We start from the raw sequence: 12906 nt of genomic DNA, 5'->3' as shown, positions 1-12906 counted from the left end.
ATCTGTGAGCTCTCTATTCCACTTCCTTGACCATCTTCCAGGTTTGAGCTTCCAATATTTTCCAGGCTGATCCTTGATGGCTGAGAGAGGACCCAAAAGCCTGGGAGTGCCTAGAGCCGAGAGGAAGGTGGAGGATCCAAACCCTCCTGGGAGATGGCAGATGGCTTTGAGCCTCAGGCAGTGTCCCAGGCCAGGCTGGACACTGGGGCTTGGAGCAGCCTGGGACAGTGGGAGGTGTCCCTGCCCATGACAAGGGTGGCACTGGAGAGGCTTTAAGGACCCTCCCAACCCAAACCAGTTTGGAATCCTGTGACACTGGGAAGAGGTTTTCAGCAGAGGTTGGTGCAGCGTTGGTGAGCTGGGGTCCCTGCAGCCTTGGGGCTGAATTAAACCCCAGGTAACCCAGTCTGGTTTGGGCAGAAGGATCAGCTTTGCACCCCAGGGGTCCCTTCCAGCCACCCTCTGTGAAACCATGCCTGATTTGGCATGACAATTTCATAAAGCCCGATGAAATAAAACGTGTTTTCATCTGTGAGTTGTGCAGCGTGCTGCTGTCCCAGAGCAGTGGGGGCTGTGGGCAGCATGGGCAGCCCTGGGCCTGCCCTGCCAGCAGGGCCCGGAATGGTGACTCACAGCTGCTCCTGCTCACACCAAAACCCTGCCAGCTTCCCCCAGACCACGCTGAAAGAAAGGGAAAATGAAACTGCTCCCTGTGCCGCTCTCTGCGTGCTGCAGGGATGTGGGTGCCACCAGCAGATCCTCTTGTTTGCAGTGCCCAGCCGGGCAGTGAGGCACAGGCTCGACTCCTGACCCTGGGAGCAGGTGGGGTTTGCAGCCCTGCATTTATCTGTGATCTTGGGGGCAGGTGGGGTTTGCAGCCCTGCATTTATCTGTGATCTTGGGGGCAGGAAGGGTTTGCAGCCCTGCATTTACCTGGGGCAGGTGCAGGCATTTCAGCCCAGAGGCTCGCTGACACACACCAGGTTTGTGCCGTGGCTGCCCTGGACCTGCTGTGCTGTGGGGTTTCTGTCCAGCAGCTGCCGAGGCACTGGGGGCTGAGGGGCTGACGGGGTCTGCGTGTCCTCAGTGGCCAATCTGGGATCCCCAGCAGGAGAAGGACAGGGAGCTGCTGGAGTGAATCCAGAGGAGGGTCTGGAGAGAGGAGGACACCTCTGCTGTGAGGAGAGGCTGAGAGAATTAGGATTGTTCAGCCTGGAGAAGAGAAGCTTCAGGGTGACCTAACTATGGCCTTCCAGGGCCTGAAGGAGCTACTGGAGACACAGAGAGAGACTCTGGACAAGGGCCTGGAGGGACAGGACACAGGCAATGGCTTCCCAGTGCCAGAGGGCAGGGATGGATGGGAGACTGGGAAGGGATTGTTCCCTGGGAGGGTGGGGAGGGGCTGGGATGGAATTCCCAGAGCAGCTGCTCCTGGCTGCCCCTGGATCCCTGGCAGTGCCCAAGGCCAGGCTGGACATTGGGGCTGGGAGCAGCCTGGGATGGTGGGAGGTGTCCCTGCCCATGGCAGGGAGTAGGATGGGATGGGATGGGATTTAAGGTCCCTTCCAACCCAAACCATTCTGGGATTCCATGATCTATTTGAGCTGTGCTTATGAACCTTCCCATAAAGTCTTAACTACAGGAAAATAATCTTCCTTTTTGTGCACATGTATAAAACATTGGGTTTTTATTTAGATTACCCCCAAATTGTCAGAAATGATATTGGATTGGATTTTGTAGGTTTTGCAGGAAAAACAGAAAATTACACAGCTCTACCACATGTGCTTCTGGTCTGATCTCACTGGGAGTCTGTTAGGAATTAGCTGTGGAGTTGATGGCTTCCAGAGTGGCTGCTTACCCAATGTGCTGCTTATTATTTTTATTTTTCACTGAAAACTTCACCGGTTGTTGCTGTTTCCAAGTAGGAGCTGGGGCACTGTGCCCTTGGATGCAAACTGGATGGTTAAATTCCTGAAAGCCAGCTCTGGGCAGGCTCTCCTGGGTGTTTTGCACATGCCAGGGGCTGCAGTGATGGTAATTCAGCCAAGGAAGAGGAAACAGTCCCCAGTTTTTTTCTGTGCCCATGGTTCATCAAGTCCTCGTGTACGTTCGGGCTGTGCCCTCAGTCTCTGTCCTTGTCACAGCATGGGCTCACTGAAAGGTTGCTGGAAGGTTTCTGACTATGGTGAGAGCCATTCTGAGTCACAAAAATAAGTAAAATTAAACATGAATGAAACTGAGACGGATTTGGCCTGGTGAGACTTTAAGATGTGGTTGTTCTTGCAGCATTGAACCCAGTATCAGTATTACAAAGTGTGACTTCTTTCTGTTGGCTTTGCATGTTTTGCAATAGGCTTTATTTTCATTACCAGAGAACATTTTTACATAAGCATTTGAATACATTTTCCTCTGTTCAGCAAGTTTTCAGCACAGGTTTCCATTTGTATTACCATTCTCCTTATTAGTGTGCACATTTTTACCATGTTTTTCATTGAAATCTGCTTCCATGGATGTGGGACTTGGTGCTCACCAGCTCCCATTGACTTTGGTGAGAATTCTCTCCAGAGAAGACTTGCAGAAACCATCTGTATAATTAAATCCATCTATTCCCTCATGAAAAACTCCTGTCCATGCTCAGTGTGCATGAAAACTTCTGAAACCAAATTGAGTGAAAGAGGAAACAGCGTTGAAAGAGACCACCCAAAGTACAGAACCAAACCAAGCATCATCCCTCTCCTTTTCCTTTATTCCAGAACTGGTGTCCATACTCCCACATCGAGGAAGAAGAAAAAATGCCACATTTATTAATTACTGGCAGAGATCTTTTCAAATAACAATTTTAAAAAGGTCAGAAAGAGCTGTCTGGGAAAATCTTCTCCACAGCAGCCTGCAAGGATGGGCAGAGGGCTCTGCTCTTTCTGGTGTCCATCCACACTAATCTGGGCTTAATCTGTTTTCACAGAGTCACGTTCCTGCTGTCAGGCTTGGCTGGTTCCCAGTGTTGTGCCTCACATCTGCTTGGCAGCTGAAGCCAAAGCTTCTCCCTTTTCTGTAGGAATTCTGACAGGCAACGGCAGGATGAATGACAGGAAATGGAAGTTGGATTCTTTAGCTTTGGGAAAGTGCAGGACAATGCACTGCTGAGGAATGCCCAGTGAAGGGACCAGAAGGGACTGCAGGTGGCCTGATGTGTCCAGAGGGTGCTTGGCCACCACTGTGGCTCGGAGCCAAGGGAAGGTGCCACCAGTTCTCGCAGCTTGGAGCTCTGCTCACTGCAGTCCACCTTCCATCGCTGGCACTGACATCTGAGCTCTTGGTACCACAGGTGCAGTACACAAAAATGGGTTTGGTTGGTTTTGGCACCCATGGCAGGTGGTGGAGAAGGTGCTTTGACAATTAACTTCCATGATTTTTGCAAGGGTTTAGTCGAGTCCAAAGAAATCGTACCTTTCTCTTGAAAAAGCTGTTTATAAATGCTGATAGTTTGGGAATGGATCCAACAGGCCCTGTGTGTTTTACCTTGTATCATTCTCTCCCTGGTTTTTTTTGTTGTAGTCTAATGACCAACTTTCCTTTTCCCTTTACTGAAAAGAGAGGACCCTTCCAATTGTAGGATTTACCAGAAAAAGTGTGGCTGGCGGGAAATCCCACGCTGGGATCATCCATCAGCATTGCTAGAAATGACTGAAAGAGACATGTGGGAAAAGTTACAGAAATTCAGGAAATTGTGGCAAAATGATAAATTTAAGAACAGGAGTGACAGATTTGGCTTCTGGGAAGATACATCAGAGAACTTTGATGGACCGTCTTGGGAGCTGTCCTTCAGAGACAAGGTCACCTCACTTTGTTTGCTGTTGCATTCTGAGGAAAAATCATGTTTTTTCTTTCACTTTTAGATCTGTTGCAATGATTTGTCATTGGATTTTTTTCCATGTAGTTCATGGTGCTGCCTTTTTGGTAGAAACTTTGATTTTAAATAATTCTTAGGCTTTCTGGAAAGGCAGCTCTTGTTCACAAGCTTATTTAGAGATGCCCAAGTTGATGTGGCTGCCCCATCCCTGGAGTGTTCCAGGCCAGGTTGGATGGGGCTTGGAGCAACCTGGGATAGTGGAAGGGAGTTGGGACTGGATGAGCTTTAAGGTTTCTCCCAACCCAACCCATTCCATGATTCTGTGATATGTTCATGGAGATGAAAATCAGATTAAGCCATGTGCTGTTGTTTCAGTTTATGGGGCTTCACATCTTCAAGTTATGGCTTTTCTTAGGATTTAAAAACGTAGAAAAGGATGATATAAAGGCACACAAAACCAGATGAGATAATTAAACTAAGAAAACTGGGATATGTACTGGGGAAAAAGGCAGTGGCTGATTGGAGCTGAGGTGGTGCGTTCTGACAGATAACATTTGGAGAAGCACGTATCACCACTACGTTAGTGCCAAGGTTTCAGGTGAAGTAAATTCCAGGTGAGTTTTGGGTCCACCTTCCTGCATGTGTTTGCTGTCAGCTTTATGTACAACCCATATGATTTAAAGCATTTCATGTGTCAGTGTAGTTGAAGTTGATGTTTTCTGGTGGGATAAAAAGCCCCGAACAGACAAAACCCAGCTTTTTGCTGTAAAGGTACTCTGCTCGTGTGCACCACTCTGCCTGGGAGCAGGGAGCTGCAGGTCTGGCATGGAAACAAACCACTAAAGTGAATTCATTTAGTGTAAACACAGACACAACCTCGTGTTTTTGTTTTCAGATTTAACAAATCAGGTGGAGACAGCTGGCCTGCAGCTGCAGAAGGTGACAGCAGAGATGGACCACTACAAGAAGCTGTTACTGTAAGAATCCTGTTCCTTAATTGCTTCCCACTGCACAAAAAACACACAAACCACTTTTTTTTTTCCAGCAAGTGCTGCTTGTCACGATGATCTGAGAAGGTTTTGGCCAACAGAAGAACTATTTTATCTTCATGTTATTATTTCTAAGCACCTGCCTGAGCCAGCCTGGCTGTGGGAGCAGGGCTTCCTATCTCCAGCAGGCATTAATGGAACTGCAGAGGAGGGATAATGAGCCTGATCCAGTGCCTCACATAACACACAGGTGTAGGATGCATTTTGGGAAATCCACATAAATTCGGGACTGAAAATGTGTGTGGGAAGTAGTGTGTACTGACAGAGCAAGGGGGAATGGTTTCCCACTGCCAGAGGGCAGGGTTAGGTGGGATATTGGGAAGGAATTGTTCCCTGGGAGGGTGGCGAGGCCTGGCACAGGTTTTCCAGGGAATTTGTGGCTGCCCCTGGATCCCTGGCAGTGCCCAAGGCCAGGTTGGACGGGGCTTGGAACCACCTGGTCTGTGGAAGATGTGAGTGGAACAAGATGGGCTTTAGGGTCCCTTCCAACCCAAACCACTCCAGGATTTTCTCACACTCCCAGAGCACTCCACAGCCCCTCAGAACACTCCCACAGCTGGAGCCTGACACCCCAACACCACCCAAACATTCCAAATTCTACAGCCAAGTGCTGAAAACCTCAGTGGGTGCTGGAGCAGCCTGGGGAAATCATCTCCAGGAGAATTCAGAGGGTGCCAGAGGATGCTGGAAAGGCACAGGCCCTGCTCCAAATGTGAAGCTCAGGAGTCAGGAACTGGCACTGCCTGGCTCAAGACCATCCAACGTCACTCTTCTCCCACATGTTCCTGAAATTTAAGCAAAGGATTCCTGCCTTTCTGCTCTGCACTTTCTGGTTTCAGTTCCTGTATTCAGGGGGGCTGACCATGACCAAGTTGCAAATATTTGGGATGCTTAGCAACAAAGTATTTCAGAGATAATGTAAGGATTGAGTGGGAAACAAAGATGTCATGAACACAGTTAAATAAACACTGAGGGCTTTCCAAGTGTAAATTAACATTTCAGTGTAATATGGGCACAGTTTAATAAAACAACATATTCTATATCTGTTTAAATGTAAATATGAAGCTTAACCATGGTTATTAATTGGTGAAATGATGACATAATGACATGAAACCTGCAAAGGTTCCAGCCCTTTTATCTCCAAAATTGGGATTTGTTCCATTTTATTCATTTATTACTCAAAACTGTCATCAGTGTTGCAAGATCTCACTTCTTGTTTGCAACAGTTGTGATCCAGGTCAGGCTGAGATGACACTGGAAGTGTAACTTCCAATTGTTAACAACTTTGCTAGAGCTGACAGAACTTTCTATTCGTGGTCTTTCACCTGGAATGGAAAATGCAAGGTGGGAAATGCACCAGAAGTGATGTCCAGGCTGCTGCAGGAGTAAGGGCTCATTTCTTTGGATAATACCCTTTTATTTCCAATGTTTTTCAGGGTGAAGTCAACAGAACTTGATGTCTGTCAAAATGAACTGAAAAAGATCAAATATGAAAATGGAATTGCTGAGGCCAGGTAAATGCTGAAATGATATTTCATTATAGATATTTTTGAGCAGTGAGAGCAAAAACTTTATGATTTTTAATGCATTTTTATACAATATTTTTTAAATTTTTCTTTCAAATGTCTAGATTTTACTTCATGATGAATATGGGGGGTTTTGACTGATGTTTTCTTTTCTAGGCATTTTTATTTCTGTCTATAAGTAAGAATGTAGTAACTACAATGCTGCTACTCCTTTATTTCATCTGTAGACTTACAAAAGAGCTGAAGGAAAAGGAGGAATCCCTTCTCATTTGCCAACAAGTCTGCAAACATTTACAGGAGGAAGTGGCCGAGAAAGAAAGGAAAGAAGAAGATCTGAAGAGAAGAACTGGGAGATCAGAGAGTGAGCTGGAAACCCTGAAAGCTCTCCTGAGCCAAACAGAGCAGGAGCTGCTGATGCTGAAGCAGGAAAGGTAAAGGGAGCTGAGCTGGACTCAGGTTCTCCTGAAAATTCTGGAGATTTTGGAGGTCATTGGATTGGTTTTTTAAATTATTACGGGATAGAAAAAACTTGAATGGAAGAGAAAAAAAGAAAAGGTCCTATAAAAAAATAGGAGTAGACAAGTTCTGCTTGGACTGCAGGGCTTCAGCTGGAGTTTAATCTGAGCCCAAATCCCATTTCTTGCAGCTGTTCAGCTGCTCTTTGTGCTAAAGGTGCAGGGAATGTTCAAACCCCTGAAATGCAGAACAGTTGGTGCCTCCTGGCACTTTCAAATGCTGAAAACAAGCCCGTGGTTGTCAGGAGTAAAACTGGATACGGAGATTCTAGTGCAGGTAATTAAAAAAATATGGATTCAGGTTGGTGAGTCCAAAGCAAAGGCACTCAAACTCGATCCCAGTCCAGGGAAAACAGTCCTCAGAAGCCCAGTGCTTTATTTTCCACATCTCAAAAGCAGTTCCAGGGACAATGGCAGCTTTGTTCATAGCTGAGACCCTTCAGAGCCACACTGAACTGCTGAAGAGTTGCTCTCACACCTCCCCAAGCACCAGATCCTATCCAGGACCCTGGCTGAGGGAATACTGACGGCATTTTTGTGGTGGACAAGTTGTTAACAACATCACTGACAGGAACTTAACCTCTCCAGGAGTCTTGCCCTACAAGCCCCACGTAACAAACAGTACCTTGAACAACAGAAAGCACTCTGGGGTTTTCATTCCAAACCCATTACAATTTGTAAATTAATGATCCTAACATTCCAAGTTCATGAAATACAATTTCTGGTTGGAATATTTTAAGTTTCTCTGTGTTCTTTGAAATTTGTCTTGAGAAATATCAAAAAAATATTAAAATACCATTTGAAGTGGCAGGCCAAGTTCCGTATTTTCTTTAAAACACGAAATTCAGGAAGCAGGTCAGGGCATGGTGGAGATGCCAAGTGGCAACTCCTGCCCTGCCTCCGGGCAGGATTCCTGGGATTTATTGCAAATATACAAATATACATACTGAACAAAATATAAATACTGAGCAAAAGGGGAAGGAGAAGCAGGACTTCAGTGCAAGGAAATGGATTGCAGCAGTGTGGGCAGGGCCCAGCTTCACATGGAATTTTTGTTTTTAGGGAGCTGCTGCTGGTGTCGCAGCAGAGCAGGACGGAGCAGCTGCAGGAGGCGCTGAGGCAGAAGGTGCGGAGTGAGGACTCCTGGAGGGACAAGGTGACTCTGGGGGCTCTGCTTTGGGGCTTTTCAGTTTCACAAAGGGCACAGGAAGGCAGGGAACGACCTCCTCAGGTGCCACATGTGATGGAATCATGGACTCATACAAAGACTGGTTTGGAAGCCACTCAGCCAAAAGTTCTATCAGGAACACACAAATCTTGTTTGCCTGGGACCTCTGGGTCTGCTGGGGCCTCAAATGCAGAAATTTACAGGGAAGGGTTTGTTTTGGGGTGCCTCCTATTTCTAAAAGCACATTTAATGTTTGTTGAAGTTCATGGAATCACAGGATCCCAGACTGGTTTGGGTTGGAGGGACCCTAAAGCCCATCTAGTGCCACCCCTGCCATGGCAGGGACACCTCCCACTGTCCCAGGCCGCTCCCAGCCCCAGTGTCCAACCTGGCCTTGGGCACTGCCAGGGATCCAGGGGCAGCCACAGCTTGTCCAAAGTATCCTTTGTACAAGGAGTTCTCCTGCCAGCCTCGTCCAGTGGGGTTTGGGAAGCTGTTTCCCATAAACAGCTGGCACCATGTCAACTGTGTTTTCATCTGCAGCTTTTTCCCTTGAGCACCAAAAAACCCTGAACTGAATAAGAAATAAAAATACATTTATATATTAAAAAAAATTATATATTAAAAAGAATAAGGAATTAAAACAAATGTATATATCCGTGAAAGAAAATTTAAAAGCGGAGTTGAACAATAACTGTGACTTGTCTGATGTAAGCCTCACATAATTGGTGACTGAAATTACTGTATTTTTTGTTTCAATGTCTGAAAGCTTTATTTAGTCCCAGGAAAATCTGGGGACTGGTAGCAATTAGGATCAGTTACATTTCTTTGAAAACACCTTCACTGCCCTGTCATAGGATATAATTTGGGAAGGGGATCATGCTGCTCCATAATCACAGAGTGTTTTCAACCTGACATGAGAACAAGATAAAGATTGGTGGGAGGGAGAAGGAGCAGTATCAGCTTTGGTGTCACAGCCATTAAAATGCAGCCGTGGCAAGGCCCCAAAACCGGGCTCAGCAGCCAAAAAAATTCAACAAAGTGACAACGTTGCCTTTGGTTTGTGCCACTGCAGAGTATCAAGGGCTCAAGATTTCTGTCTAAAATACACATAAACCTTAAGTTGTTATAGTGGAACAACAAAAAAATCACTTTTAGGAAGTAATTTAAGAAATGACTCCATTGGAACACACCATATTTAGAGAATCCCAGGATTACTGAGGTTGGAAAAGTCCCCCAAGACCATCGAGCCCAACCTTTCAGTGACCACCCATCACCTTGTCACCAGCCCAGAGCCCCGAGTGCACGTCCAGTCCTTCCTTGGCCACCTCCAGCTGTGGTCCATCCTTCCAGTGCTTGACCACCCTTTCCGTGGAGAAATTCCTCCTGGAATTCCTCCTGCACACATTTGTTTTCTGGACTTTAAAAATATTAATTAATGAGGAGCATGTAAGTGGGTTTAAATCAATTAGTGGCCATTATGCTCTCTTGGAACATCAGCTTCCACTTTATTTCCTGTCCTGGTTCTCAGCTTCATTAATTTCAAATATTAGATGTGAAATGTTTGTGTAAATGAGCTCAGGTTTCTCTATTGCCTTTATTTGTGTAGTCTTTGTAGTCAAGTAGCCTCCAACAAGTGATCAGGATCTATAATAATAGGTAAAATTAATAAATTTGGGGAGTTATGTTCAGAATCCCAACTCCCATCTAAGAATATAGAAATAATAATAATAATAATAAAAAAATAATAATAGTCTACTTTGAGCATCTTACAAATACAGCAATTTTAAGCTAAACCTTAATGGGGCATTTGCATCTCTTCCACACCCAGAAGTTGGTGTATTTTGGTTTAAAAAGTAATGAAAATATTTCCAGTTTCTCTTTTCCCCCTAAAGAGTTCAGGGAGATTTATTATACTTCTGCTCATAATTAATGTGTGAAATTAGATAATTGTAATTAAGCTCATTGTGGGCTTTTGTGCTTTTAATCACTTGAAGTAATGAGGTTTGAGTTGTGCATTTAATGTGCCTGTTGTGCTCTCAGCCTGCTGCAATTAAATCCATTAGAATCAGCCTGCACAAAGGGAATGGGAACATCCTGGGTTAGGAAAAGCATTTTCCTAAATGCAGCCTTCAGGGTTTCCTCCAGAATCCAGGCTTTTCTATTGGGGAAATTACGGCTGAATTATTGGAGAAGCTGTACGGACTGGGATATTTTACCCAAAACTCCAGCCTGGAGAAGGGTCTGGGATGAACTTCCAGGGCCTGAAGGAGCTCCAGGAGAGCTGCAGAGGGACTGGGGACAAGGCATGGAGGAACAGGACACAGAGAATGGTTTCCCAGTGCCAGAGGGCAGGGATGGATGGGAGATTGGGCAGGAATTGTTCCCTGGGAGGGTGGGCAGGCCCTGGCACAGGGTGCCCAGAGCAGCTGGGGCTGCCCCTGGATCCCTGGCAGTGCCCAAGGCCAGGCTGGACATTGGGGCTGGGAGCAGCCTGGGACAGTGGGAGGTGTCCCTGCCATGGCAGGGGTGGCACTGGGTGGGCTTTGAGGTCCCTCCCATCCCAGACCAGTGTGACAATGCCACTGACACCCTCTTGTCCCCCAGCTGGAAATGGACCTGGCCAAAGGGGAGGCTCGGCACAAAGAAGCAATTCTGAAAGTCAGGGAAGAGGCCAGAGTGGAGCTGGACCTGGAGAGACAAAAACAGCAGGAACTGATCACAAAATATCAGAGAGAACACGAGGAGCTCCAGCAGAAGGTGTGCAATGCTCAAGAGAAAACTTGTGGCAGAAGATCACATAAATCTGTGAATGTGAAGGAATAAAACCTTCTCTCTGTGTCGTCCTCTATCTGGCTGATACAGTACTTTTTCCCACTCTTAGTATATGTAATTTTTTTTTAATGGAACAGGCTGAAAATAACTATTCCAGTCCAAGTTAATTGGTGTGGAAGTTCTTTCTCATCTCACATTTTCACCACCAAAACTCCATCTATGTCCCCAGACTAGTTGTTAATTATATTTAATCTGACATCATCATTTTTTTAAAGCTTGGGACTGTTTCAGGCTGTGATGAGGTGCCACAAGCCCACCCACATTTTTCCCCCTTCCCAAGTGAACCCAGCAGCTCCAGGGTGAGGGGCCAGTAAAGCTGGGCTGGACTGGTGCTGCCACCACAGGGGGTTGGGGGCTCCAGATCCCCCTCCAGTTTTATACAGAAATTGAGAAACTGTACCTGCAACCTGAGTTTTCAAAAGGTTTGAAACAATTCCTGAGAAACCTGGAAAAATTAAAAGGAATGTGATGAGGTTATATTGTTATTTAAAATCTGGGGCATTGTGCAGTGGTTTAGAGATGAGAATAAGGTTGGCTTTGTTCACTTGACAAATATTTAACCATGAGTTTTAAACCCTGAGGAAACACCGACTTGCACTAAATTTATCTTGAAGTTAAATTTTCCCATTTTTACCTCAATGTCTCTGTTTGATCCTGAACACTCTAATTAATCTCTGTGTTCTCAATGAGTGGTGATTAATTTGCAGCTCTCTGGTGTCCTCTGAGGGTATTATGTAAATTCAGAGCTTTTTTTTCCTCTCTGAGGACCTGTAAGTTTAAATTTGTTGGTTTTTTCCTCAAGTTAACATTTGTCTGCTACTAATTCTCCATATTTAGAGGTACTGAGTGGAGATTAATTCCTGTCTGATCTCACCCAGATCCCAGGTTTAATATCTAGTGCCACCAAGAGCTTGAGGATGGAGACGGAAATTCTGGAGAAGAAGCTCCAAGATGCCCAAATGAAACTGGCAGAGAAAGATGGAGACAAGGAAAAAGAAATCCAGAGCCTTAAAAGGCTCATCAGTGAGCTTGAATTCCAGCTGACCATGGAAAAGAGCAACAATGAATCATTCCTGGATAAACTGAGGAAAGAAATTAAGCACAAGTCAGATGAACTGGAAAAATTAACCCAGGAGAGGACACAGCTGATTCATAGTTTGAATCAAGTTCAAGAGGAGGTAGGAACATAACCCAGGAAATGCCTGGTTATTTTTACTTGGAGACATGTGATATCTAAAATCATTCAAAGTTCTGTGTTTCAGACCAGAAAATCCATTGACATGCAAAGATTTCCCAAACAAATCCATTGTCATTTCCTAAATATGGTAGATCACAAAAGATGGGAAGTTTTAATTCAGCAAATACTTAAATTAGTGTTTTATAGGAAAATGTATCTATTTTTCAGGTCCTGCAAGGCCTGCCTTAGTCTGTAGCCTCATGCCCCACTGCCCAAACATTGAGTAAACAAAAATGAATTCCCAGTTCTTAGAGTAGAAAACATGGATATTTCTCATTCCTTGGACTGGTGTCCCAGCTCCCACCAGTGCAGCCACGTTCCCTAACTCAGGAATGCATAAAAATGAACTAAATGCAAAGAGAAATTTGACTGATAGATGTTCTGACCACAAGCATTTGCTGAATGCTTGGAATATAATGGGAAGGGAGGAGAGAGCTGCTCCATGAGAAATGTGGAGTCAGGGACTGCAGATAAGATTAGGCTGGAATGTCCAAAGCAGTTAAGTGGCAGGAAAAAGAACTGGTCAACAGTGAAAATAAAACTCTTCCAAGTGAATTAGTGCTGGGGCTGGTACTGAGTTACTCCTTGGAAAGGTGGGAAAGCTGTGAGTGGAATTACAGTGAGGTTGTGCCCAATCTGTGCCCAGTCCAGGGTGGGGACACGAGGTAGAGGGGCATTGGCAGTGCTGGGACAACAGAGGGACTCCATGGCCTTTCCATGAGTGAT

The 12906-nt window shown here is 45.5% G+C and overlaps 1 protein-coding gene across 9 annotated transcripts in view; it reads left to right on the top strand.

Moving 5' to 3' along the window:
• The window catches only part of LEKR1 (leucine, glutamate and lysine rich 1), a 36041-nt gene that overhangs the window by 20362 nt on the left and 2773 nt on the right, over positions 1–12906 (top strand). For 8 of the 9 annotated variants that reach the window (XM_032119819.1, XM_032119822.1, XM_032119824.1 and 5 more), the window contains 6 exons: positions 4746–4827; positions 6336–6413; positions 6653–6856; positions 8003–8096; positions 10716–10868; positions 11822–12121. In XM_032119819.1, the coding sequence (XP_031975710.1) occupies positions 4746–4827; positions 6336–6413; positions 6653–6856; positions 8003–8096; positions 10716–10868; positions 11822–12121 (911 nt within the window). The remainder of the gene's footprint in view (positions 1–4745; positions 4828–6335; positions 6414–6652; positions 6857–8002; positions 8097–10715; positions 10869–11821; positions 12122–12906) is intronic. The other variant, XM_032119828.1, reaches the window with a different exon arrangement.

This window comes from Corvus moneduloides, chromosome 10, assembly GCF_009650955.1.
Source record: "Corvus moneduloides isolate bCorMon1 chromosome 10, bCorMon1.pri, whole genome shotgun sequence".
NCBI classification, from domain to species: Eukaryota; Metazoa; Chordata; class Aves; order Passeriformes; family Corvidae; genus Corvus; species Corvus moneduloides.
The sequence above is the reverse complement of the archived record's forward strand: the minus strand, read 5'-3'. Positions and strand labels throughout refer to the sequence as shown.